This window comes from Suncus etruscus, chromosome 12, assembly GCF_024139225.1.
Source record: "Suncus etruscus isolate mSunEtr1 chromosome 12, mSunEtr1.pri.cur, whole genome shotgun sequence".
NCBI lineage: Eukaryota > Metazoa > Chordata > Mammalia > Eulipotyphla > Soricidae > Suncus > Suncus etruscus.
The window spans coordinates 95,719,658-95,745,608 of NC_064859.1; the positions used below are offsets into that span (position 1 = coordinate 95,719,658).

The 25,951-nt window shown below is 52.8% G+C and overlaps 1 protein-coding gene across 1 annotated transcript in view; it reads right to left on the minus strand.

The window, feature by feature from the left end:
• Positions 1-661: 661 nt before the first annotated feature.
• Positions 662-25,951, minus strand: part of CAPN13 (calpain 13) — a 42,579-nt gene continuing 17,289 nt past the window's right edge. Inside the window, 20 exon segments of the mRNA XM_049784693.1 lie at positions 662-688; positions 1,219-1,254; positions 1,256-1,275; positions 1,909-2,037; positions 3,225-3,302; positions 4,858-4,882; positions 4,884-4,919; positions 8,523-8,661; positions 8,776-8,843; positions 9,153-9,209; positions 9,347-9,650; positions 10,648-10,850; positions 13,247-13,258; positions 14,142-14,284; positions 15,305-15,450; positions 16,912-16,986; positions 19,618-19,703; positions 22,098-22,172; positions 23,045-23,219; positions 25,235-25,371. Of these exon segments, the coding sequence (XP_049640650.1) occupies positions 662-688; positions 1,219-1,254; positions 1,256-1,275; positions 1,909-2,037; positions 3,225-3,302; positions 4,858-4,882; positions 4,884-4,919; positions 8,523-8,661; positions 8,776-8,843; positions 9,153-9,209; positions 9,347-9,650; positions 10,648-10,850; positions 13,247-13,258; positions 14,142-14,284; positions 15,305-15,450; positions 16,912-16,986; positions 19,618-19,703; positions 22,098-22,172; positions 23,045-23,219; positions 25,235-25,371 (1,971 nt within the window).

Consider the following 25,951-nt stretch of genomic DNA (forward strand, 5'->3'; position numbering starts at 1 on the left):
AAAAGCTCTCCTTGCAAGAGAAATGGAAGCTCTGTGGAGTAATAGACGTTGGCTGAACTTACTGTGGAAACAGTTTGGTGATTTATGCACATATAAAATCACTATACAGGGCAATTAAAAACTGATAGGATACTAGACTTCACTAAAGATTAATTTTCAAGAGTGATTCCAGTTTCCTCACTCTTGACTTTGGTGAATGCTCATGGCTCTCCATAGCTTGATTGAGTGGTACAGCTCAGCCTTGAACCGCAGGGGTACCAAACAAATGAACCTGGACTCCCAGAGATGAAGACTCTGTCTGAAGCAGGGGAACCAGCAGCCCAGAGGAGATGTTTCTAGAGTAACCATGTCTTTGTTTTTTGGGGTGGGCACACTCAGTGACACTCAGGGGTTACTCCTGGCTATGCACTCAGAAATCACTCCTGGCTGGGATACCCATATGGGATACTGGGGGATCGAACCGTGGTCTGTCCTAGGTCTGCCATATGCAAGCCTTACCACTGCACCACTGCTCTGGCCCCTTAGAGTGACCATGTCTTACCTGGGCGCTGGAATCAGCTCTTGTCCTCTGTTCAATTTGGGGCTGTGACTCATCTCTGGGAAGAAAGGCCACTACCCCTCCATGTCTTACCTGGACTCTGGGACCAGCTCCTGCCCTCGTTCAGCTGTACATAACCAGGTTCATCCACTGTGGAATAAGCATCCTTATCATAACCAATCTAAATGTTTCACTTCCTACAGAGCAGGGCAAAGTGGGCTACCCTGGGAAGAGCTCATCAACCTTTTGCAGCTAATCCTGAGCCAAGTGGAGGCCTCAACTTTCCAGCAATCTGACTTCTGATGCCCCTGAAGAGTCTGGCTGGGAGATAAGTAGCTGAGGTCGACCAGTTGACCGGGCTGCTCTTTCTAAAGCTCAAAGGGAGTGAGTTTCCTTCAGGCTGCTCAGCCAGTGTGTTCCAGTTCCCGCTTGGATTTATGACTCCTACATAATCCCCTGCTTTATTATTAAGCTATATTGGAAAAAGAATAAAAAATCTGCCTGCCAAGATTCCAAGGCAGCCTTGGACACTGATACTCAAGACAAAGTCTGAGGACAGGCGAGCAGCAGTGCAGCTGTTCTCTGAAGGAACCTTCCTTTCATATCCTCCCGGAGAGAGGCCTCTGGGGATTAGGTGGCCTCAGGGCTGTGTCTTGTTTCTGGGAAGGGGGTCACCTCACCTCCATCTCTTTCAGGTAAATTCCTTTTCCATCCTTTGGAAAGGTTCTGGAAGGCCTCTAGGGTAAAGAGGAGAAGGAGAAGAGTCAGGATAGGTCAAAGCAAGTAGAGAACACTGAGGTGATGAACCAAATTCAAACTTGCTCGCCTTCCAGAGTGAACCCAACTCCTCACTTCCCTACTGAACAACTTGGGGTTCACCTCTTCAAACCAGCTCTCTGCCTAGAACACCACTTACAAGACTTAAAAATATAGACTTTTGGGGCCAGAGCAATAGCATAGTGGTAAGGGATTTGATTTGCATGCAGCTGACTCAGGATGCACCCGAGTTCAAGTCTCGGCATCCATCCCATATGGTCCCCCAAGCCTACCATTAGCGATTTCTGGGTACAGAATCAAGAGTAACCCCCAAGTGCTGCTCAATATAGCCTTAATCTAAATACTAGATACCCAGGGGCAGAGGTCAGGGCCCAGAATCTGGGGTGACTTGGTTCTGCCAGGACAGAATGTGAGATTCTGCATGAAGGGGCATGAGGTAGGGAATGTGCCAGGGACAAGATCCAGAGCTTTTTGTGTGTCCCCCAATCCATAGTGCACCCCAACATGAGACCCAAACCCTACTAAGAAGCAGTGTCCTCTGCGGAGCCCTTGGCCACTATGGAGACTTCTGGAATGTCTTAGGGGTCACTCACTGGACATGGCCTCGAGCCGCATCAGGAAGCAGACCAAGCTGGGGAAGGAGACGGTGCCATCACTGTCGCCATAGCGGAAGACCATGAGATCCAGCAATTCACTGTGTACAGAGATGCCTGCAAGAAATTCTGGAACCCCGATGCACCCATGAGCGGCCTAAGAACCCCCTGCCCAGGAGCTCAGACCTTCCTCGACCCTCCCTGGCCTGCTGCAGGGGTGGTCTGCCTGCCTCTTGCCCATCCTGTCACCCCAACCTTCTTAATCATCACAACTCTCGTGAGAACAGGAACACCCAAGCTTGCCTGCCTGATGTCCTAGAGCTGTCTTGGTCATGCCCCCTTGGTAAACAGTCCCATGGGGCTCTGAGTATGGGGGCTGCTCTTGCTTGTCAAGAAGTTTGGTCCATGGGGCTGAAGATATAGCATGGAGGTAAGGCATTTTGCCTTGCATGCAGAAGGACTGTGGTTCAAATCCTGGCATCCTATATGGTCCGCTGAGCCTGCCAGAGGCGATCTCTGATCATGGAGCCAGGAGCGGCTCCTGAGTGCTGCCAGGTGTAACCCCCCAAAACAAAAAACAAACAAACAACAAAGAAGGTTTGATCCAAAGGAGGGGCAGACAGGAGTGAGCTTGTCCTCTTACATGTGTGAGAATGAGCCCCCAGGCGGCACTATGCCCAGGTAGGGAGGGTGCTAGCTAAACCTCGACAGCCAGGACATAGACCACCTGTTTATCGCCCTGCAGCCAGAGAGCCTTGGTATTCCCCAAAGGACTCAGGAACAGTGCTGATCAACCAGGGGGCCTCGGCCACTTCTCTCCTGATTCAGTTTCTCCCCTAGGCTGTGCCCTGCCCCTGCAGCTTTGGGCTCCACTTTTCCTATTTTTCTGGGGACGTTTGAAGCTTTCACTGTCCATTGGTTCTCATGGGATGGGTCTCTGATCAGGAGTGGCGACCCTCACCTGGAGCCAATAACAACTGTACCAGCCTGATCTCAGCATTCACTCCTGCACCAGGCTAATCCCAACACTCATCCCTGCACTGGTCTGACCCCAACACTTACCCTTGCACTAACCTAACCCTAGAACTCAGTCCTGGACCAGCCAGACTCCAGCACTCATCTCTGCACCAACCAGACCTCAGCACTCACCCCCTGAACCAACCAGACTTCAGCATTCACTCCTGCACCAATTAGACACCAACACTCATCCTTGCACTGGCCTGACCGTCCAGCACTCAACTCCTGGGCATTCATTCCTGGAGGTACCCGACCTTCCCTCACACCCACAGAGATCATCTTGCAGGTCCTGGCCTTACCTGTAACATTTATGGCCTTCCACAAGTCTTTACTCAGGAAAACACCAGAGTTCCTCTGAATATTCTGGAAAACGCTCTATATAAGAGAAGCAAAAAGCCTTAAATCCCAGCATCCACCCTAGATGAGGATGTCCAGAGAAAGTCTCAGAAAGCCCCCTTCCCCTAAAGTGGTCTTAATAACACTCCACCAGGGGTTGGACTGTTCAACCGGAGGGCCAGAAGAGTGGGCAGGGGCTTCTCCTGCTGAAGCTGATGTCCCCACTGGCCAATGACATCTCTTCTCTCTTGCCCATCTCTCCTGTCTCTCTCCTCCACGTACCCCTACACTGGCCTCTGAACCACATAGGAGGGTTACTGACCCCACCATGTTGCCACTGGCCTCCACCCCACTGACCTCTTCTCCTCTGGGTACCTCCAGGCACATCTCATGTAACCCCCCTGGCCTCAGTTTACCCATCTGTCATGTGAGGCTGAGTATAAGACCTACATATTGGTTGTAAGAAGTAAATGAACCAATGCTTAGAAAGTTTTCTGGGAGCATATATGCCAACAGAGGCCCATGCCTGGCAGACGGGAGAAGCTGGACTGGCACCCCACATTTCATCCTTGCCATTCACCTTGGCCAACCCACCTCTCCCAACCATGGCTCCCTGAAGCCCTTTCACCTTTGGGTCAGCTGCTTGCACCCCACAGAGCACCCCACTAGTGCATTCAAGTGTGTGAGGTGTGGGGTGAGGGCATGGAGGACCAGCTAGAGCAGCTGGAACATTCTGGGGCCTGATTTCACTTTGGGGAAGAAGCAAGATGGCCTTGTTCTATCCTCAGGTGCCACCAGCAAATTCCCCGTCATTTGCTCAGTGGGTGCTGGGTTACCCATTGGATGCTGGGTCACCCTGGGAAGCTCAGAGGAACAGAGATAACACTAGAAAAGCCCTGTCCCAGATGCCCCCTCCAATTTATTTATTTGTTTATTTATTTTTGGACCACACCCATTGGTACTTAGGGGGGTTGCTCCTGGTTCTATGCTCAGAAATCACTCCTGGCAGTGTTCATAGGACCATATGGGATGCTGGAGATTGAACCTGGGTCAACTGTGGTGCAAGGCAAATGCCCTTCCCTCTGTGCTGTCGCTCCAGCCCCAGGACCCCCTAAATCTAAGAGAGGTAGCATGTGAGTCATGCCAGCTCCATGCAGAAGTGCTCCCTGCTCTGCCTCCCCTTGATCAGGAGCCTACCTAGACTTGGAAAGCACCACCCCTGCAAAGCCCTCCTTGCTGGTCTATATGGCTGAGCTGACACTGGGACAGAAGGAGGAGCTTTGAGCGGCAGCGGAAGGGATCCCTGAGGCTCTCCACAGAGGGGGCAGTGTCCAGTTCCAAGCACTTCCCTTTGTGTCCCTAGCCCCTCTTCTCTCTGGTGGATAAGGAGGGAAAGGCCGGGCGTGAGGATTGCAGAGAGAGGGAGAAGGGCTTGTCTAACAGAGCTTTAGGAGACCCCCAGCAACTCTCCCTCTCCCCTTCTGTGGCTTGCATTTGGGCCCTACATGCATGTGTCCCAGAGATGGCGAGGACAGGAGTGAGGGGCACATGGCCCCAGCTGGATTGGCATCTGCTCTGTCCATGGGTCCTTACCTGGGCAATGAACCAGCCGGCTCCACAGAATTGGAAAATTCCTCGGGGTCCAGTTCTCCCGTTGACTTTCACCTGGTGGGGGGGCAGTTAAGAAGAATAGAGGCGGAGAGAGTGGAGTGCAGAGTCTGAAGGGCCTGCCTGTAGTGAGGGGTGGTGCCCGCTATCAGCTCAAAGTCTCAGCCTTATGTTGGTGGCAGCAGTTTGGCACTACTCAGGATGGGGGGTCTTTGAGTTGCTTCGCAGGGGGATGAGGGGAAAGAAAGCTGGAGATGGGCACAGCCCGCTTGTAACTGAGAGGAAAGAGAGGGGCATGTGACTCTTGGAGCAGCCCAGGCCGTCCCCACATATTGCACAGATATACGGGCCAGGTTGTGGTCCAGGAGTGCTGGCCAGGTGTCAGGTGTGCAGGGCCAGGTATACGGCCAGTTGAGGGTGGACCAAGTCTGCAGGCCAAGTTTATTGAATAGATGTGCAGAAAGCGCCCAGCTATCCCCAGCAATAACCTGCCTTCTGGGGATGAAAGGGCAGCCTGGGCCCTCTTATTCTGTGATTTCTGAACTCAGGAGCGATGAGAACAGAAAATTGACTCTGAGGCTTTGGAGGTGACGGGAGGAGGCAGAAGAGGTCTGATAGGCAGTGGGTTCCAGTGATAGTCTCCCTTGGGTGACCTGCTTCCAGCCATAGGCCCCTCCTCTTCTGCTGCAGAAAAGACCCAAGGAGTCAGTAGCATTGCAGCTGTACTCAAAGGGATGGCGCCATCCCTTGGGCTCACACCCCGGACCAGCAGTGGGGTACCAAAAGAATCAAACTCTGCAATCTAGGGAGATAGGGGGGTAAAGTTCAGGGACACCTGGGTCTGGCTGGAGGCCTCATCCTGGATAGTCTGAGCCTGGTGTTGCCTCATGGGGGTTAGGGAGTATGAGGCTCACACTCAGAGCCTGACTTTGGTGGCATTTGGGCTCGCGGAACAGGGAACTTAACTATGCAGAGGGGAGGGTGGGTGGCCACCACAGAGCTGCCGCGGGGGGGGGGCACCATACACTGGAATGCCTTCGTGATGCCAATTCCAGACAAGCCTGGCACCATGTGGAGGGTTATTTGTGGGGGATGTCTCTGGGTGATTATTATGATGCTCTAGTCTTTCAGTCAGCTGAATCCCCCGGCGTGGGGAGCCCTTAGAAGCAGAAGAGAGAAAAATACTGCAGGGGAGAAAAGGGTCCCTCCGAATTCAGCTTCTCATAGCTGGGTACATTGTAAAGGATACATCCATCAGGGTTTATGATGCCTCGGCACTGTCTAGCGAGAACGGGACCTGGCGGTAACCCCTGGATGGAGGGAGATGGGGGGGGGGGCCATACAGTGAGGGAAACTGGCAGTGGGGATGAGGTCAGGGAGGCACAGATGTGGGGGGGGGGGGGCCTGGGGGCAGTGGGGCTGAGGTCTGGTCTCCACCTTTTAGTAGCTCCTGGTTGAGGAGACGCTGCAGCTACCGTTGGGCTCCATGTCCAGGCCCTGCCCAGAAGAGAAGCCACCTCAGACCCAGGCCTAGTACCTCAAATTCCCCCAAACTGACTCACCCCTGCTCTGGCCCCACCTGTCTCTTCACCTCTGCTTGCCTGTGTCTTGGGATAACATGGGGGCTTGGGAAGGATATCCCCCCCCCTCACAGGGTCGGTGTGAGAGTGGTGGGTGGAGGGAATGCCAAGGGGGAGGGAACACTGTTGGGGAGGGAAGCTGAGGGGTAAAGGGGACACTGAGGAGGTGGCAGGGACATGAGGTTTCTCTAGGTTGTTCTTCTGGTTCTGCTTCCTATAGTTGGGGGGAACCTCCTGGGACACTGGGTCCCTGGGGGCTCATCTCCCATGACAATTTAGAGACAAGAACTCTTCTGTGTGCAGCCATCCAGAAAAGGGGACCCACAACATTCTCATTTGAGGGACAGCTTGTTTAGGGAACAAAAAGCTATGAGGGTGACATGAAAGGTGTTTCTCAGGGTCCTTGGAACCAGTGCCTGCTTGCGTGACCCTGTCCCATGTTTCCAAGCTCAGCTCAGAGCCTCTGCTGCAGTGGGAGCCCTCCAAGGAGCCCCCAACAATAGCGGGTGTCTGACTTGGGTCTCAGCTGTCCTGTGATGGCCCTGCTAGGTTGAATTATGAGCCAGTTGCTCCCTTGTCTGAGCTTTTCTTTTTTGAGAATCACGGCACTCAATCGTCTGGGACTTGAACTTGCAGGAGCCAATGGCTAGCTCTGGGCCATGAACCATGTTTCCGGGGCTGAGCATCCCTGAACTGTGCCCATCTGAGGAACTGAGGGAAGGACCGGGACTAACTTTGCTAGGACACTTGGCTCCTCTTGCGTGGGTATAGCTGTGTTATCTTCCCAAAGCTGAGCTTGTGGCCCAAGAAGCAGGGCAGGGCTCTCTACCTCACAGACATCACTGATTCAAATCCCCACATCTCCCCTGATCTTACTTACACCTGGCAACACTCAGACAGTCAACTGCAGACTTTGGGTGTCTGGCGAGCAGAGAGCAAGCACCCAAGCAAAGAAACCCAAACACGGCCAGCAAGTGACCAAGAGTGTATGAGCACCCCTATCTGAGAGGACATGCCTGGGGAATCCCCTGCTAAAATGTGGGAGCTCCCCAGCCACCCCCCACATCAGCAGAGACCAGGCAGGGAAGGGAGGGAGCTGGTGTAAGCAGACACTGGCAAACAGGCAGGCCACACCCGCCCCCGCCCTTGGTCCCCTGAGATTGCCCTTTGCAGTCCCCACTCCCACCACCAATAGAGAAGATGCAAGTTCTCAGCCATGGGAGGAGTACATAGTGCCTTCTCTGGCCAACTATGCCAATACAGGGGTCTGGAAAGGGGTTCTAGGAGAAAAGGTGCGATGCCTTTCAAGAACTTGACCTCTACGAGAGTTTGGAGGTGTTTTGGGGTGCCGGGGGGTGGGTGCTGGAGTCCTGTCTTAGGGCCTCTTCCCATATACCTGCTCTGTGGCATTTGCTTTGCCTGGGCAGCCTCTAATCCTCCAAGGTCCCCACATTCTGGTCATCTCTGGGTGACATATAAAAAATCCTCATCTGCGGCCGTATGACTGTCAGGAATCTCATTTCAGAGGCTCCACCAGGCCTCCTTAGGGAGTGCCCTCTCCCCACCTGACAGTGACTCTACTGGCATCTGCCCAGGGACCCCAATCAATCTGAACTGATGCAAGTTGAGAAAACATCATTTCCTTGCCAAGGGCAGGAACAAGGGGAGAAAGAAGACCTTTGATGTCCCCCTTCCTCACATCTCCATTTCTTTCTTTTTTAGTTTTTTTTTGGGGGGGGCACACCCGATGATGCTCAGGGGTTACTCCTGGCTATGCATTCAGAAATTGCTCCTGGCTTGGGCGACCATATGGGACACCAAGGGATTGAATCGTGCTCTGTCCTAGGTCAGCTGCATGCAAGGCAAATGCCCTACAGCTGTGCCACTGCTCTGACCCCCTCACATCCCTATTTCTACAGACGGGGAACAGTCATCTCAGCAGCCCTCATCTTGCTCAGGGGGAAGTGCCAGCTGGGGCCATGCGTGGGGCTGATGTGGATTTTAGGGGGGCCCCATGCTGCGGGTAGGCCTCCCTGCCAGCCTCACTCTTCATTTCTGTTTGTTTGTTTTTGCTCCGGGCGCAGCTCCCTCTGGGCCGAGTGCTGGCGACTGGCAGCCCATCAGCTCTTCGATGTTGGCATCCTTCCTGTCCTTGGCTTCTGCCCGCCGAGTTTGATCAACTGTATCACTCCCAGGCCCTGCTCCGCCATGGCTATTAGCAGCGAAAGGCCCTCCGTGCCCGGCCCTTGGCTGCCGCCTCTACCTTGACAAGTCAAGGAGTTCTTTCCAACGGTTTATCAAGCCATTAAGAAGACACCTTGCACACCCGGGAGGCCCAGCCTGGCCGCCCACGGCGTGCTGCGAAGGTGCCAACTCCTGGGGAAAGCTGCCAAGCTGGAGGAAGTAGCAGAGCAGGAGAAGGAAAGAGTCCAAGGATCATTTTGGCTAATTGCTTGTTTCCCACTGGGAAAGCACGAGGCCACCCACCCACCCATCCCAGCATCAGCCGCTTCCCTCTGTGAGCTCAGCGTGCCAGCCCAAATTGCCACCCAGCGGGGAATCTGCCCCCCAACTGTTTGATAACCAGATTCACTGACTGAGAGGTGAGCAGAGCCCTGGCCTCACTTTCCCTCCCTCTCTCTGCTGATGGAACCGGAAAATGACCTACAGCAGCCCAGGGAGGCCCCGTGCTCAGCACCTTACCTTTGGGGAGTATTTGTAGAATAAGTTTTGCTGGAAGTCTTCTTTTGGAAGACTGGCCTGCATAAAAGACAAAAGGGGGCAATGTGGCTGATCTGGGGGGAAGCTGGGCTTACCTGGCTCAGAGCCTCCAGCCTGGATGTGAGGAGGCAGCCGGCATGGGCATCCTTTAGAACAGGGATAGGACCCGTCTACACCCAGGAAATCATGGGGTCAAGGGTAGATTCAGCTGCTGATAGCCAGATGTTCTGAGTGGATGTGGCCTTTTGGTGGGAACTGCAATGGCCCTGAGTGAACTTGATCCAAATGGCCTTTAGTCTTCTTTGGAAGACTTTAAGAGAGTTGGAGGGTTGGGGAAGGACTATGGTGGGTATAGCCCGGCCTTCCTGTTTTGGTCTTCTCCCGGGAATCATCCTAGTCCATCCAGCATTTGGGTTGTTCTGAGAAATACTTGTCTTTCTTACCTTCATGGGTCTGAGTTTGAAATTGGCATCCAAGTTCCTAGGACATAAGGTGACCAATGTGAGGTGGGGGTGACCAGTACTCCAGTCAAAGGAAGCAGGTGCAAGGAAGTTAGGGTGAACTTTCCCACCATGCACCTGGATGCTAAGCCATGGGCACTGTGCAGGTTTCATGGCACCCATCAGTGATGGTCCTTTTCACAGTTGGAGTGTCACCATGCCACCTGTCAGGTGGCCACCAAGCCTTGTCTCCCATTTCTGTCTGACTGGGGACATAGAGGTCTTGGGGCAGCTTCTCTGAGTATGTCCCATCCATGCCCATCTGTAGAGATCACCTTGATCATGAGATTTGATCCAGGAGGAAATGAGTGCCTATACTGGATCCCAGACTGGCCTCGTGCTCTACTGACTCTCCTCAATGCCTCCCTGAAGCCTGCCACATCTGACCTCATTGTGGGCAATGTCGCTGAACTATTTCCTTAAACTTCTCCACCCACGGCTGCCATCACTCACTCCTTCCTGTTACGGCTCATGCATTCCACCCATCTGCACTGACCCTTAGAAATGGTTCCGTTTTTCAACTGAGGTCACCTCACACACCATTTCCTACCCTTCCTCTGCTCCTCTCTCTACTCTGTGTTTCCTCCTAGAGAGGCCAGCTCCAGGGTGAGGCCTGTTTACAGGCCCACAGGCCTTTGCTCTCCTCTGTGGTGAGTTTCTTCAAAGCAGGGCAGGGTCTGAACCACTTCCATGACTGGCCCAGTTCTTATGCCAAGAACAATGCAAGGGGCTCTGTAGAAAATAAAATAGAGAGGCCAGAATGACAGTACAGCAGGTAGGGCATTTGCCTTGCATGCAGCTGGCCTGGGTTTTGATCCCAGGCTTTCCTGATGGTCCCTCAAGTTCTGCCAGGAAGGACTCCTGAGCTTGGAGGAGCTGAGACTAAAACCCTGAGCACATCCAGGTCTGGCTTCCAAATGAAAACAAAAACGGAAAATGTCATTGGATAAAACCTCCCATCTCTGGGTGTCCCATACCTGTCGCTAACTGGCATTTTGAGGAAGATTCGAGCCAAAAACTCCATCTTCTTCCAGCGTGCTGAGGCGGCCACCACATAGGTGCCGGGGTTGAGGTGAAAGCTTTTGGTGAGGTTGCACTTGGTCTTGGAAACGATGCCCTTGACTACATTTCTGTACTGGGAGAAGAAGGTCCGTGGCAGTTTGTCCCCGAAATGCTGGAACTGTAGGAAGATGAACATAGTAAGGAGGCATCCGGGCACCAGGAAGGACCCACTCAATTCCAGACCTTTCTGCACCCACAAAACAACATCACGGCCCCACCAGGGGCAATAGTGCTCCCCAAATTCTCCAAGGGTGATCACTGACCAGAGATGCAAAAGCATTGTGCTGAGCTGGGCTGCCTCTCCCCCTTACACACACACACACACACACACACACACACACACACACACACACACACACACACACACCTTCTATTTCATCTTTCCAACAGAGCCCTGAATTATGTCCAGAATAATAGGCCCTGATCATTTTCCTTTTATTTCAATATTTTCCTAGAGATAAAACAATAAATATAATGCAGTGCCTATTACCAGATGTCACATACATATTACATAACACAAAACCTCGACTAAATAAATTTCCCCCAATACCGCCGAGCCTGGGGGTTCTATTTAGAATGGTTACACAGTGTGAAATGATTATTTGTGTACTTGCCTTGGAGGAAATGGGGAGAAGGGAGAGTTTTTATTTTTTGGGGGGAAGGGATGGGGACAGAGTTGGGCTATAAGGCTCTTCCACCTTGTCCCAGGTATAAGAGGTGGGGTGAGGGTGGTTGGGTGAAAACCTGGAATGGGAAATCTCTGAGATTGACAGCAGAAATGTCCACCCCTTTCTAGATTGGGACCCCCCCCCCCAAAGCCTGGCTTGCTAGGTCCCGCTGGCTAAAGCAGGCACAAGGTCTAGGGCTGGAGCAACAGCACAACAGGAAGGGTGTTTGCCTTGCATGTGGCTGATCTGAGTTCTATCCCTGGCATCCCATATGGTCTCCTGAGCACTGCCAGTAGTGATTTTTGAACGAAGAGCCAGGAGTAACCCCTGAGTGCTGCTGGGTGTGGCCCAGAAACCAACCAACCAACCAAACAACCAACCAAAATAAAAAAAGAATTGATGAGATCAGTTTGACTATAGTCTCAGGGCTATCCTGTGACTCTAGGTATAGGTGTGTGTTTGTATTTGCTTGTGTGCTTGTGTGCATGTGTGTTGCATATGTGTAAGGGGGAAGACAGACTGTTCACAGGCATTTCACAGGTTTCAGATCACAGAGAGCTGAATCCAAAATTTCCTTTGCTCTCTGCCCTCTGTTTGAAGATCCATTCCTGCCTGTATTTCTGATGGTTGGAAAACTAAAAACTTGGAGGGTGTGAAGGTGTGAGGGGACGATGAAAGGCCCCTCTGTACTGAAGGCCTCGCTATAGAACCCACACACTTGTGCCTCAATCTACACAGTCTTGAGCAGGGGTCGAGGAGCCCTTCTGGGGTGGAGGGCAGAGCTTCTTCCCTCCTGCCTCTGTCCTCCCCATTCTCCATCTCTGTAAGCTCACCCCTGAGTGCTTCCCTCAAAGCCCTTCTAAAAGTTTTGCTTCCTTAACAAAGGCCTCAGGGGCTAGAGCGTGGCGCAGCGGTAGGGTGTTTGTCTTGCATGTGGCTGACCCAGGACGGACTGTGGTTCAATCCCCTGGTGCCCCATATAGTCCCCCAACCCAGGAGCAATTTCTGAGCACAGAGCCAGGAATAACCTCTGAGTGTCATTGGGTGTGGCCCAAAAACCAAACAAAGAACCAAACAACGAAACAAAAAACCAAAGGCCTCAAAAACTAGAGAGACTAGGGCCTCCTGACCCCATGTTGCAGTGCCATGGCCATGAGAAGAGGGCCATTTTGCTGTCCTCTCTGACCAGGTTGCCTGCTCTGCCCTGCTCTCAGGCCCCTGTGCCTTTGCCTGTCCATGGGGACAGCCCTGAGGAGTTTGCAAGTCTCAATGTGTCCCAGAAGCTGTGGGAATGACTGCTCCCTCCCTTCTGTGCCATCCTGCAAGCCCAGGCACTCTGCCTGCATCCTTGGCAGGAGGTCATTTGCCAGGGCTATAGCCTTGGAAAGTAAAATTCTCCAGCCTGTTCTCTCTTTGGGTGCTAAGGGCCCTTTCAGCCAGGCTGAGCCTGAAGAACTCTCAGAAGAGGCTTTGGGTTTGGCCCAGAGGAAGAGGAAGGACTTGAAACTGTGACAGTGGGCAGACATGTGGGACTGACAGGGACTTAGGGAGGTTGGAGGAGTCCCCAAGAAGGACCCCATGAGCCCTGCCCCTCTTCTTAACCCAGAAAACCCTGCAGAGGCTCGGAGGGCTGCGGTCATTTTATAGGTCAAACCAGAATGTGACAGGCAGACCCAGTGTCAGCAGAAGAACGGTGAGGAGGGGTTCCCATGCCTGATTTCACAGACAGGGACCTGCCCGGAAGTGCAGCTACAGGTGCATGAGAAGCCACCACAGGCCCTGGCAGAGTCTGGCATGGTGCAACTGTGGCCAGAGGATCAGAAAGGGGCTGGCAAGGACAGCATACCTGGGGGTCCACCTGCAAGAAAAGAGCAGAAAAAGGGTTCAGAGACTCAGGCACCTATTCTGAAGGCTCAGAGACCCAAGAAGTTTCTTTCCCTGAGACCTTCTACTGTGTCTGAGTATGATAGGGGCATTTCTTGTGCTGGGGAGAGAGAGTGAAAGAGAGAGACAGCCAGACAGAAACAGAGAGACAGAAACAGAGAGACAGAGACAGAGAGACACAGAGAAAGAAACAGAGAGAGAGAGAAGGAGACAGAGAGAGCTGGAGAGAGAGAGCACCATCTTCCCATATATACAAAGTGAAAATCAAGAGGGGGAAGGGAAAGGCAGAAGGTGGTGACATCTGAGGGCCCAGGGAGTGCAAAGTGGCCAGCCCTGGGTGACTTGAAAATCCTCTCCGGGTGAATTACAGGCCAAATTATTGACACATGAGTCACATGAAACACATGTAATATTCATGTCAGCAGTGGGGATTTATATGCCACCTCTGGTCAAAACACAGAGGCCTAGAGGCCCAACCTTAGCCCCAGGAGTGATTTTGGCCTCAAACCATCTCAGGATTCATCCAGCGAGACCCCAACTGTCCTACTTGGAGAATTTAAGATCCTGAAGATGCTCAGACTCTGCCCTTGGGATTTCGGACCCTGAAGGTCAGGCCTTGTCAGGCTCCAGCCAGGCTCGAACCCGGCGACACTTGGAGCTGTAACTGGTGTCTGTAACCTTGCAGGGAAATGCTGACCAGTGCCCAGGGCAGGAGAAGTGAGTGTCCTACGAGTGGTCTCATTGGCTTGGCCGGTCCTGGGTGTTTGTTCACTGGGGATGTGGTTGGCCCCTTCTGCTCTGGGGTTCATGCTCCCAACCCATGAAGGCACCAGCATCCGTAGTGTGGGCAGCTTTACCTTGAACACATCGAAGTTCAATGGAAATCTGTCATCTTCTATGTTTATGTACTGGGACATGATGGTGAAGGACACCACCGTGTTTTCACCTGGCATGCTGTCCGTCACAGAGAAGATGAGCTGAGTGGCCCTCCAAAGTCCATCTGCAGGGCACACAACAATTACTCGTGCTCATCTGGGAGATCCTGGCATGGGTCCAGGGCAGAGAGCAATCTGAGTGCTGTGAGAAATTCTGACTTGCCCCAAGGCCTGCAGTCCAGTCCTCTCTGCTATGGGCTGGGAATTTTTGCCAGAATTTTAGCCACATACTTGCTTGTATGTGAGCTCTGAGGAATGAGTTCTGAGCAAGGAGTCAGAAATAAGCCCAGAGTACTGTTGAGTATGGCCCCTCAAACAACAACAACAACAACAACAACAACAACAACAAAACACCAGAAAGAAACCATGTTTTTGTTTTGTTTTGCTTTTGTTTCTGGGCCACACCTAGCTGCGCTCAAGGGTTACTCCTGGCTCTGAGCTTAGAAATCATTCCTGGAAGGCTCTGGGACCCTGTGGGATGATGGGGATTAAACCTGAGTCAACTGCATGCAAGGCAAATGCCCTACCCATTATGTTATCACTCCAGCCCCCAGCCTTCATCTCTCTTAGAAAGAGATTAGGGTGTGAGTCCTGGAGGCCCCGTTCCTTCCACCCATGGAAAGCTGGAACTCCTGAAGCAAGAGCTTATGTAAAGGCACTGCCAGTGGAGCCTGCCAAGGCACTGGCCGCAGTATCCACGGAAAGAGGAAAGTTGCTGACATGAGCTTAGCATTCCTCTTTCCAGGTGTTCGTTGAAGCTGGGGTTGGGAGACTCCTGGGGAAATGGTGGAGTTGGCTGCAGGAGGGAAAAAGATGAGCCAAAGAAGAGTAGATGGACATGGTGGGGGCCACTCCCCAAGGATTTCTGAAAAGGCATCAAGGTGCTGCTATGGTTGGCTCGGTGATGATTCTCCAAGCAGGGAAGAGGGTGTGGGCCCTGAGATAGTCGGGGGAGGGTGGGCATCAGACACTTTTTTTGTTCATTTTGTGGGGGCACACCGGGGAGTGCTCAGGGGTTACTCCTGAAGCCAGGACAGACTGGGAAGTTTCCTGCTGGACAGAACAATCGCCAAGGGCCCCACTACCTGCAGGGTTTCCTGGAACCACCCAGTCCTGGAATATCAGCTGGGACCATCTCGCACAGATCAGGTTGCTCTGGTCTATGCTGATGGGCACTTTGTTGCAGATGTACAGGCAGGAGAAGTGGTCTAGAAAATCTCGGCATGACATCCTGGCGAAGACAGAGGTCAGTCACCAAAGGCCATGGACCTTGATCTCCTGGTAGAGCCTGTTCGGTGCTGTGGATCTCACTGTCCCACCAAGTCCAGTGCCTCCCATGCTTCTCTCTTAGATCATTGTTTTCTGCTCTAGTATCCAGGAAGACAAGGACAGTGAACCCTCCAAAATTTGCAAATCATGGCAAAACCTGGCAGGGCTAGATTCTGTGCTCTGAGCTCAGCCCTTCCACATCCCCTGTGCCAAATTCCCAGTTGGGGTCTGTATAGGAGCAAAACGGCTTCCATACCGACAACCCAGTGAGGCATGAGATAGTGGAAATTTGTTTGTTTTGGAAGCCACACCCAGAGGTGCTCAGAATTACTCCTGGCACTGTGCCCAGGGGTTATGCCTGGTAGTGTGAAGAAGAAGCCTCATGCCCCAATCCCAAGGGATTGGAGAGGCATGAGTCTGGAAGCAACACAGACACAGGAAATAATCCACAAATGGGTAGGAAGATAAAACAATGTCAGGAACTTCACCGCAAGCTATCTGCCAGTAGGCAAAGGTACCAGCAGACAACCCAGCCGTGGAAAAGAAACCCAAAGCTGTTTCTTTCTGAGACCCGAGTTGATTTTTGGGAAGCAAAAGACCACCCCCTAGGGCAGAGAACAGGTATGGTAAGGTACCAATCCAAAGGTCAAGTTCAATGAGTGACAAGCACCAGAAAAGAAGAATTATCCTGAATAGAATGAAAACCTGTCGGTTACTCTACCAGTGGTGCTTGGGGGACCAAATGGGATGCTGGGATTGAACCTGGGTCAGCTGAGTACAAGGCAAACAAACACCCTATCTGCTGTGCTATCGCTCTGGCCCTAGTTAATGAAAATATTGATTCTTTTCACTTCCACTTGCCCCTCTGGACCTGATCACTTCTTCCTGGTCTCCTGAACACATATTTCATAAGGACAAGACAGTGTCAAGAATGGTCCTGTTCTTGTCCTTTCCGACAGCACATAAAGCCAAGGATGGCCTTTGGGACATCCTCCTACAGTCCAGTGGCTGTATGAGGACCCTTACCTCCCTTTGTCACCCCCCAGAACTCACATATAGGACCTGAGCAGTGAACACCCCACCTGACATTTTGACCTGTGAACACTGAACTGCTCCAGATTTCATCTGGATGGCACAGGAAGAAAGAGCCCAGCCCCGCAACCCTACGTAGAGCCTTCTGGAATTCTCTGATGTCAGAGTTTCCTTCCCATCATTCATTCCTATTACCACATACATGTTTTCAAACTCAAGAGTTGAAACTCCTTTCCCACCCAATGAGCACATAGAAGCCCAGCCGAGCCCAAGTTCTGTGTCTTGGTGAAGAAAACAGGCCCCACGCCAGGCATTTGGGCAGAGCCAATTCAGCCTCTGGTGTGCCAGGAGAAGGGAGGAGGGCGGCCTGGGCCATCAGGATTTTACATACCAAAACTCTCCGTCTTCTTTGTCCTGGTACAGCTGGTCTTTCCGTGGGTCTCGACACTCCAGCCATTCCAGAGACCTGAACAGGGCAAAGACCATGGGGTGAAGAGCTCAGGGGACAAGTAGCTGGTAGGGACTTGAGGGGCAGCCTTATTCCTGAGGTGCTGCTGGTGGGAACCCTGGCCCAGCAGTGTGGAGTGACACATCAGGTTCTAAGCTGAAGGATTCCACCCTTTCTCCAGCCCCTCTCCAGAGCTCTAGAGGGGAAAAAAATTCCAACAGGACATCAAAATCAACCCGTCTTCTTTCCTGTTCTTTCTGGACTTCCTCTTGCCAGCATAAACATGTTTGCTCTCTCTTACACCCTACAAGGAAGTCCCCAGTTCCTGATCCCCTTCTTCAAGCCCTTCCCTGACTCCCACACCCCCTCTTTCTAGCCTTCCACCTTTCATTTCTTCTTCATGTAGTTGAGTAAAGAACTGCAGTGGAATTAAAGTGAAATTCGATCTCTGCAAAACCAGGCAAAACACTTCCCACAGATCAAATCCAAACTTCTGAGCCATGGTGGGGGGCTCTGCTCATCCCCTCCCCACTCACATTCCTATTTCCCCCACCCAAGCCTGCTCCCCAACCTGGCCTCCTTTGGCAAGCAGGACTCTCGGGTTTTCTTGGAAATGCCTGTCCTGAACCTTTGCCTTCACTGTGCCTTCCAGTCACAGGACCTGGGACCCAAGTGCATCTTTTGTCTTTCTCTGAGAAGTCACTTCCTCTGGGGAACCTGGCTGGGCCCCCAGCAGTCTTCTCTCTCCACCTCTGTAACTGGGGGTCCCTTTTTCTTATTCTCTTCAGCCCTGCCTTCTGCTTCCTATAACTGTCTTAGCTCAGAGCTTCCTCACTGGCCATTGATCTTTCTGAACTTGTGTTCTGGAAGCAGATGGCATTTTCAGATCCTACCAGAAAGCCTCAGCTCCTAAGTGGCCATTCAGTGCATTTCTGCTGGGCCCATGAACCAGGCCCTTCCTGGAAGGCTGTGTTCTAGAACTCACTCTCTCTCTCTCTCTCTCTCTCTCTCTCTCTCTCTCTCTCTCTCTCTCTCTCTCTCTCTCTCTCTCTCTCTCTCTCTCTCTCTCTCTCTCTCTCTCTCTCTCTCTCTCTCTCTCTCTCTCTCTCAGAAGCAGCCACTAACTCTCTCCCTGCCAGCCTCCACCTGGAGACTTGCCCATACTGTCACCATTGCAGGTCCCCAAGTCCCAGGGGTGATGAGCCAGGAGGGCCCTGGGCCCGCTCTTCTTGCAGTGGGGGGAACCTTCCTGCTAACGCCAGGCTGCAGGTCGAGCCAGTCCGATGTACCCGTGTAAAATGGAAATTTTATAATTAAGCGATAATTACATTTTCTGCAGCGGGTAAGGGAAAATAAATGTAGTGTGAATCAATATGGTATCGATTCATGCAAGTTTGCCTTTAAGTGTGTGCGACAGAAATTTCAATTAGGGCTGATCGGGGACTGGTCGGTTCTTGCCTTCCATCTCCTGTTGGAAGAGAGGGGCCCCCCACGAGGATGCGGGGTCACACAGCCCACCTTACCCAAACCAGTTTTCTGCCAGGATGGGGACCCCAGGACACGAGTCTGCAGAAGAGGAACTCGCAGGTGCATCTACCCTACTGCACCCACATCCCCCCACTGGGTCTAGAAGAAGGCAAAGCCCAGATTTTGGGCCCACCCTGCTTAGTACCCAGCAAGGACCCCTACCCTCCTGCAGTTTCTTGTCTCTCCCCTGCAGAGTTTCTCCCCTCCTCCCTCCAGGTCCTCCTTCTTTTCCTTCTTCTCCAACCTCCTCCCACACAGCTCCGTTTCTTCCTCCTTCTGCACCATTTCTTCCTCCTCCCCTACCCCCACTAGCTTCTCCTCCTGTTCCTCCTCCTCCTCCCATCTTGTTGTAAACCTGTTGTTTCCGTGGCCTTGCACACTAGTCAGTGGATGTGAATTCTGTTTCCCAAGTTGCAGTCAGTCTCTCCCCCCCCCCCCCTGCAAGATTTCCCAGCATAGGTGAGCAGATGAGCTTCTGTCTGGTGGCCCGGCCCCCAGGGTCATTTGCTGGTTAGTGTGGGTTATCTGTGTGTCCTTGTGTCATGGTCTCTACTCCTTCCTGCCCCACCCCACCGGTTGCTGCACCCAAAAGGGTGCCTAGTTGTGCTTCTAGAGCCTTTGGCAGAGTCTGAGTACCAGGGACCCCACCTGCTGACTGCACAAACCAGATGCCCACTGAGGCCCCGCTGGGTCCTCCCACCGAAAGCAGCTGCTTTGTGGGTAATCATAGGGACCCCCCCCCTCCTCTCCTTTACCCAAACAAGAGGCTAATCTGAGTGCCCGGGAGCCCTGCAGGGCAGCGCAGGGGGCAAGATGGATGATGGGTGATGGACCCACTGCCCACCAAATGGGCAGATCAGTCTTCCCAGCCCTGCTAAGTACAGTCAGGGTCTTGCCCTGGTTTTAGACTGTCCCCTCCTGGATGGCAGAGTGGTCACCCGTGTGAACCCTACTGGACCCCACAAGCTTCTGCAAGGAGAGCAAATGGGATTTTATTTAAATTTGTATGCCATAAGGGGCATAGCAGCATGGTCCCTGGACCGGTGGATGGAACTGAGCACTGGAATCTCTCTCTCGCCCCCTGCCTTGCCCTCCCTATTGCCTCCCCGGGCTGTACCGTACCCATCCTTCCAGGGGCCTTGCCACTCGGTTTTGCCCCAAGGGTTCCACAGGCGGATCAGGTCCTCCCAGCCCCACCTGGCTTGAACCTAGGAAGGAAGAACAGGAAGGGGAGGTTAGCGTCTTCCGAGACTGCCTCTCCCCAATGAAACAGAGCGTCTGGCCTCATGTGGCTGAGCTAGTCCAGAACAGGGAGGGAGACAGAGGTGGCAGCCACCTGCAGGAGTGGGGCTGAGGGTGGACTGGCTCTGTCCTGTGGCCTGGAGAGCAGGGGACAGATGCCTCAGTCACTAGCAGTGTGGGGTGAGGGACAGAATGTGTGGCAAGGCCTGGTCTCTTGCCACTGCTGCTTCTCTGCTTGGGACCTTAGGGAGCAGATCCTGGGTGTTCACAATGATGTCCAGAGCATGGGGCGGGAGAAGGCCAGTTGAGTAAGGCCAGGGTGCTGGGAATGGCGGGCCCAGCCCAGAACCCCAGCCCTCACCTGTGAGCAGGCACCTGCATGGCAGAACACCCTTTTTCCTTCCTTCCTTCCTTCCTTCCTTCCTTCCTTCCTTCCTTCCTTCCTTCCTTCCTTCCTTCCTTCCTTCCTTCCTTCCTTCCTTCCTTCCTTCCTTCCTTCCTTCCTTTTCCTTCCTTCTGTTTCCTTCCTTCCCCTTCCTTCCTTCCTGCCTGCCTTCCTTCCTTCCTTCCTTCCTTCCTTCCTTCCTTCCTTCCTTCCTTCCTTCCTTCCTTCCTTCCTTCCTTTCTTTCTTTCTTTCTTTCTTTCTTTCTTTCTTTCTTTCTCCCTTTTCCCCTCCTTCCTTCTTTCTTTCTCTTCTTTCTCCTTCCTTCGTTCCTTCGTTCCTTTGTTCCTTCGTTCCTTCCTTCGTTCCTTCGTTCCTTCCTTCCTTCCTTCCTCCCTTCTTTTCTTTTTTTCTCCCTTCCTAGAACTGTTTATCTCTCCTGGTTATAGAAGAAACTGAGTACCTACAGGCACATCCACTTCCTCAAGGCACAGAGCAAGGTGCAGAGGCCAGAGTTCTGCCTCAGACCTAGGTCTTCTCAGCCTGGGTGTTTCATGTTGGGATTGGAAATGGACAAAGGCCACAAATCAGCCCAGTACATGACTGGGACCTGGACCCCTGTCCATCCCACGGCTCTGCTACAGAAGCAGGGTGGTCTAGCAGGACACAGAGTTTGACCTGGACACTGCTTCTAAGCTGCTCCTCTCCTGCTCTTCCCTCAGCCACACCGCAGAAGGTGCTCTGACTTTTAATACCACCTGTTTTCTGGTGTCCTGGGCCTTCCACACCCAGACACTACGGGCCTTGTCTGCAGTGACCTACCCAGCATTGACAGAGCCCAGGAGTCAGGGGCTGCGGAAACAGCTGCTGGGGGGCATCCCAGAGAGCTTATTGGGCACCTTGAGGGCTCCTGGGCTGGGTCCAGTTCAGCACCCTAAAATTGGAGGGGATTGCAGCAAAACATGGCTCACAGACCAGCACGGGGCTTGCCCATGAAGAGTCACAAGGTGTGTAATAAAAAACACCAATTCCATTTATTTTCCTGTCGGTTTGTCTGCCCCCAGGGAGGGTGAGCAGATTAAAAAGCACATTCCGTTCGGGGCTGGCCGGAGTCATTTTAGTTCTCATCCTCAGAGCTCAAACCTCTTCTCTCCAGAGGACAAATCTTCAGCCAAGTCAAGCTCTGAAGCCTTTCCTGGGCATAAAACTCTTATTTATTTCTAGAATAATTTTTATAGGGGCCTCTCCTGGCAATGCTTGGTACTGTGGAGCTGAGCATTTGGGCTCCAGAGGTGCTCTGTGCCCATAGAACCACATTTGGCAATGCCAGGGAGAGAAGCAAAGCCAAGGACCATGCAAAGCTTCATGCTTACAAGACATGTGTCCTGTGGACTATACTCTTGACCATACCCTGAGGTCTCTCTCTTAGAGGTGGGTGACTGTTCAGACCTTGCTCAGGTGGCTCTGGGGTCACATCTGGGGGTCACTGTCACTGCTCCCCCTGAGGATGGATCTAAGAGCTGGATCTGAGAGCAAACATGTGTTTTACCTGACTCGAGTCTCCTCTCTTCAGGTGACCTGGTTCTTTCTCTATTGACTGAGATCTGGGAGTAGGGGGTTCGGGGCAGTGTCTGAGGATTCATGGGAGAAGACCCTCTTCCCAAGTGTGGCTAATAGGGCCCACCAAGAAGCCCCAGAGACTCCTTCTGAGAAAGAAAGGAGCCTTGTCTTGCTGGAATCTCTGTAAGAACAGCTCTGTAGTATTGAGACCTAGTGAGACTTATAAGTAAAAGTAACCCCCAAGTCAGGGACCAGCCACCAAGTGAGCCTACATAGTTTTCTGAAGGTAGCAGGACAGGCCTAGAGAGGGGTGTGTGGATAAAGCTGGAACTTCTGGCACAGACACAGCCTGGTGGGATGGAGCCTAAGTGGGGCTGCACCTCCATTGTGAGGGTTTAGGGTCCGGTGGGGAATTACCTGCTCAGCTCCAGTCACGGTATAGGCGTGTTGAGTCACCAGGCCATTCTCCAGCTCTGTGGCCACCCCTGTGGGCTGGAGGGAGGAGACAGGCATCATTAGGCTGCTGGGAACCCAGCACACAGCCAGGGCTTGCCCAGGGCTCTCATAAGAAGGGGTTGGAGACCTCATGCCCACCTGGGTGAACTCCAAGTTTTCCTAACCAGTAGTCCAGCCCTCTTGACTGAACCTTCCCTCCGCATTTCTCCTATGAGCTGTGTGCCTGCCACCCCTCAACGTGAGGACCCAGGGTTTGGGGTGTTGGCTCCAGCAGGGCCCACAGATCTGAGGATGAAGGAAGTGTATGAGAACAGATGAAAATCATAGGGGGGTCTTTGAGACCCTTCCAAAAGGATTCTGGGTGTAGGGAAGTATAGAAGGGAAAGTCGACTTGGATAGTGGCCATTGTGAGGGGCTCAGATAATGTCTGCTGTGAGGGCCTTGGAGAGTGCCAGGTGGCGAGGGCCTCAGCCAGTAGCCAGTTGTGTGAAGATAAGCCTTTATTTTGGTCTCTCTGTTTTTGGTATCTGGGAATCCTTTCTTCAGACTTTAAAAGATCATCTCTGAGGAGACTCAGATCATCTATGGAGGTGCCACCTCAGGGATCCCTGATGGTCCTGAACCCTTCACCAGAGTTAACCTAACACCCCTGATCATATACATTGACTGAGGCCTTAACTAACTCCCCTAAATGGACCCCTGTCTGGACCCCTTGACTAGATCCCTGACTGGACCACTCCCCCCACCCCCCCGACTGATTTCCTGAAACTAATTCCACTCAATAGATCCCTTGGCTGGAACTCCCTGACTGTGTCCCCTGACTAAGCCCCCCTGACAGAGCCCCTTGAATGGGTGTCCCTGAGCGGAACCCCACCTACACCTCCCCAATCATGTTCACCACCCCTCACCCCTGCAGGTGTAGCACAAGTGATGAGGGAGCCGGCCTGGGCAGCCGCTTGGATCAGGAGCAGCATGTCTGTGGATGAGGAGGTGACATCAATGCTGGTGACCACTCCTCCTGTCAGGTCCACCAGAGCATCAGGAAGGTAGCCATAGTGCAGGTTGTGGTAGGAACCTCGGAGTCTGTGAGAGGAACAAGGTTAGCTCTGTGACTCTGGGACATGTAGGGAGGGAGGGAGGGATGCTGCGGACTTTCTCCTGCAGATGGGCTAGTAGTGGGATGCCTGAGCCCCTTGCCCTCTCCTGGATGATAGTGGCTTCAGGTCTCTGCACCCTCTTCCTTCGACATCCCCCAGATCCAGGCAACTTCAGGAGGGAACGTGTGCAGGGTGGAATGAGTTACAGGCCAGGTCCAAGGTCAGCCACTCCCCACACTCAGCTGTCTAGCCTGGACAAAGGATCTGAGTTCTGGGGCTTTCTATTTAGCTCATTAAACACACTTAAACTTTCTACTCTGATGGCAGGGAAGGCTCAGAGACAGACCAATAGTTGGAAACATTTCTCTGAGCTAGATTTCTTGGGGGTGACAGATGAGGGCTGGGTTCCAATCCCCATTCCTTTTAGGGTGGGTAATTGTTTACGACAAGGGCTAAAGCCCTGGTGCCCTGGTGCCCTGGTGCCACACACAAGTTCTTCCAATCTGGGAAACTCAGATTTGCACAGGGGCCAAGCAACAGGGCAGTGAGCGAACTGCCCGTCTCTGGAATTGGCTCCACCACCTGGTTGTGCCTTGTCCTGAGCTAGAGCAAGGAAATGTCTTGCCCCTGCTACAAGAGAGAAACCACTTTAAGGCTTTCCATGCAGGCTGGTAGAAAGAAGGTCAAAGGAGAGTCTTGAATATGCCTTGCCGTGAGATTGAGGTCCCCCAGAAGAGTAGGCACTAGCCTGGCCTCTTGGTCAGTGGCAATCCTGCCCAGTGGTGTTCCCACCATTCTACTTGCTGAGTTCCTGGTCTTAAAAATAAGATATTGAAGACGAAGGCTAGCCACACCCACATCACATGCCAGCTATTGAGGGTTGGCTGCCCTGGCAGGAAATGGAGAGGCAGGCTGTAACTTAGGGGACTGTGTGGGGGGTCCTGACTCATAACCTCTTCCAAGATGGTGCCCTCTGTGTTGTCATCTACTGAGGTGCTTTCCCAGCTCTTTGCACATGCACACACCAGCACACAAAGCTATGAAAACACTTGCATACAAGTAGGCACACACATGTGCCAAGCATGTACCACGCACACAAGCACACACTAACATGTGCATACCGTATCACACATACATAACACATGTTAAACATGTATACATGAGTACACACAAACATGTATTTTAATCAGTAAAATCCTATTCCAGTGCAAGCATGGGGCCTTTTTTTTTTTTTTTAATGATCTCAGATTCACTGAACATCAGTTGAACAAGGCAACATGAAGAGGTAAAACATGTGCTTTGGGGGTTTGCATATCACTTCCAAAGAACTCAGGACTATGTGTATACTGAGCCCACCCACAGCCTACCCCTTATTTATCTGATTATTTGGGGAGGGGGTTGGGCCAAGTCTGGCAGGGATCAGGGCTTCCTCCAGGCTCTGCAATTAGGGGGTCCATCCTGGAGGTGCTCCAGGCACCATATGTGGTGTTGATGACTGGACTGGCATGGGTCCCAGGCTTGGACTATCAGTTCACAGTAGCTACCAGAAGCTCTGGCCAGCTGACCTCTCCATGAACTCACAGTCCCCCAAACTTTGCTTGAATCATGTCAGTAGTTAAAATTGCCTCAACCTGCCCACTCTCTGAGGCCTCACTCTGCCCCCTTTCCTGGTGACTCCCTGGGATTGCTTTGTCCACCTCTGCCCTCCTCACCCCTGCATCCCAGGGGTGGGGCTATGAACCCTGCTCTATTTGCTGTTTTGTCTCTGCTGTGGCCAGTCAGCATGGTCCCGCTCTACCTCCTTGTGCACAGCGGCATGCTCTCCCCACTCCTCACAGTCCTGTACTCAGGAATAGTTTGACGGGAACTCAGCTGGGAGATGTGTGTGCACCAGTGTGCCTTTGGCAGAGCTGCACAGGGCAGGTGGCGGGGTGCCTCCTGACACTGCAAATGGAACCAGCAGTCCCCAGGTTGGGGTGCAGGGGAACCCCTCCTCCTTACTTGGCGTAGGCCTTCTCCAGCAGGCAGGGCCAAAACTCCTGGTTGTCTCGGCGAGTGTTCACGAAGAGGTACTTCCTGTCTAGGATTGGCAGGCGGTCGTCCACCACCACCTCCACCCACTGGCCACACTGCCAGAACTGGAGAGAGATGAGGCATGACTGAGTGAAGCTAGAACTCAGAGAGTGGCGCCCCTGTCACAGTCACCAGCGGCCACAGAATCTATCTAGAAGGAAGCGCCAACCTCTGTGGAGGGGCAAGGGACAGGCCTGTCATTACCTCTGGTTGATGGAGAATCTGAGTCACACCCAGTGACTCTGACCATCTGCTGCCAGCGCAAGTCAAGTGAGAGGTGGGCCCTGCTCGCAAGATGGCAGAGGGAGCAGAGACAGGAGGGCAGAGATGGGCAGAGACCAAGGATCAATGGGGGAGAGAAAGCCTGAGGGATAATGGTGCAGGTGGATGGAATTGGACTGGGCAGGTGGCCCCAGTGGGCAGAGAAGTTCCTGCTCAGATGGGCATTCACATATCCTGCCATGCTGGGCCTTACCCTGGGAGTGGTGGAAGGAAGCAGACTGGAGCTGCTGCCCTGCAGCAGGAGTCAGCCATTCCTCTCCAACACGGAACGCTCTGTCATCAACATTTGACTCTTAATGGTTCACTAGGGGTATTGCCAAATAAGGAAAGTTCTTAATAGCGCCAGCTTAATGGGGCTTTTTG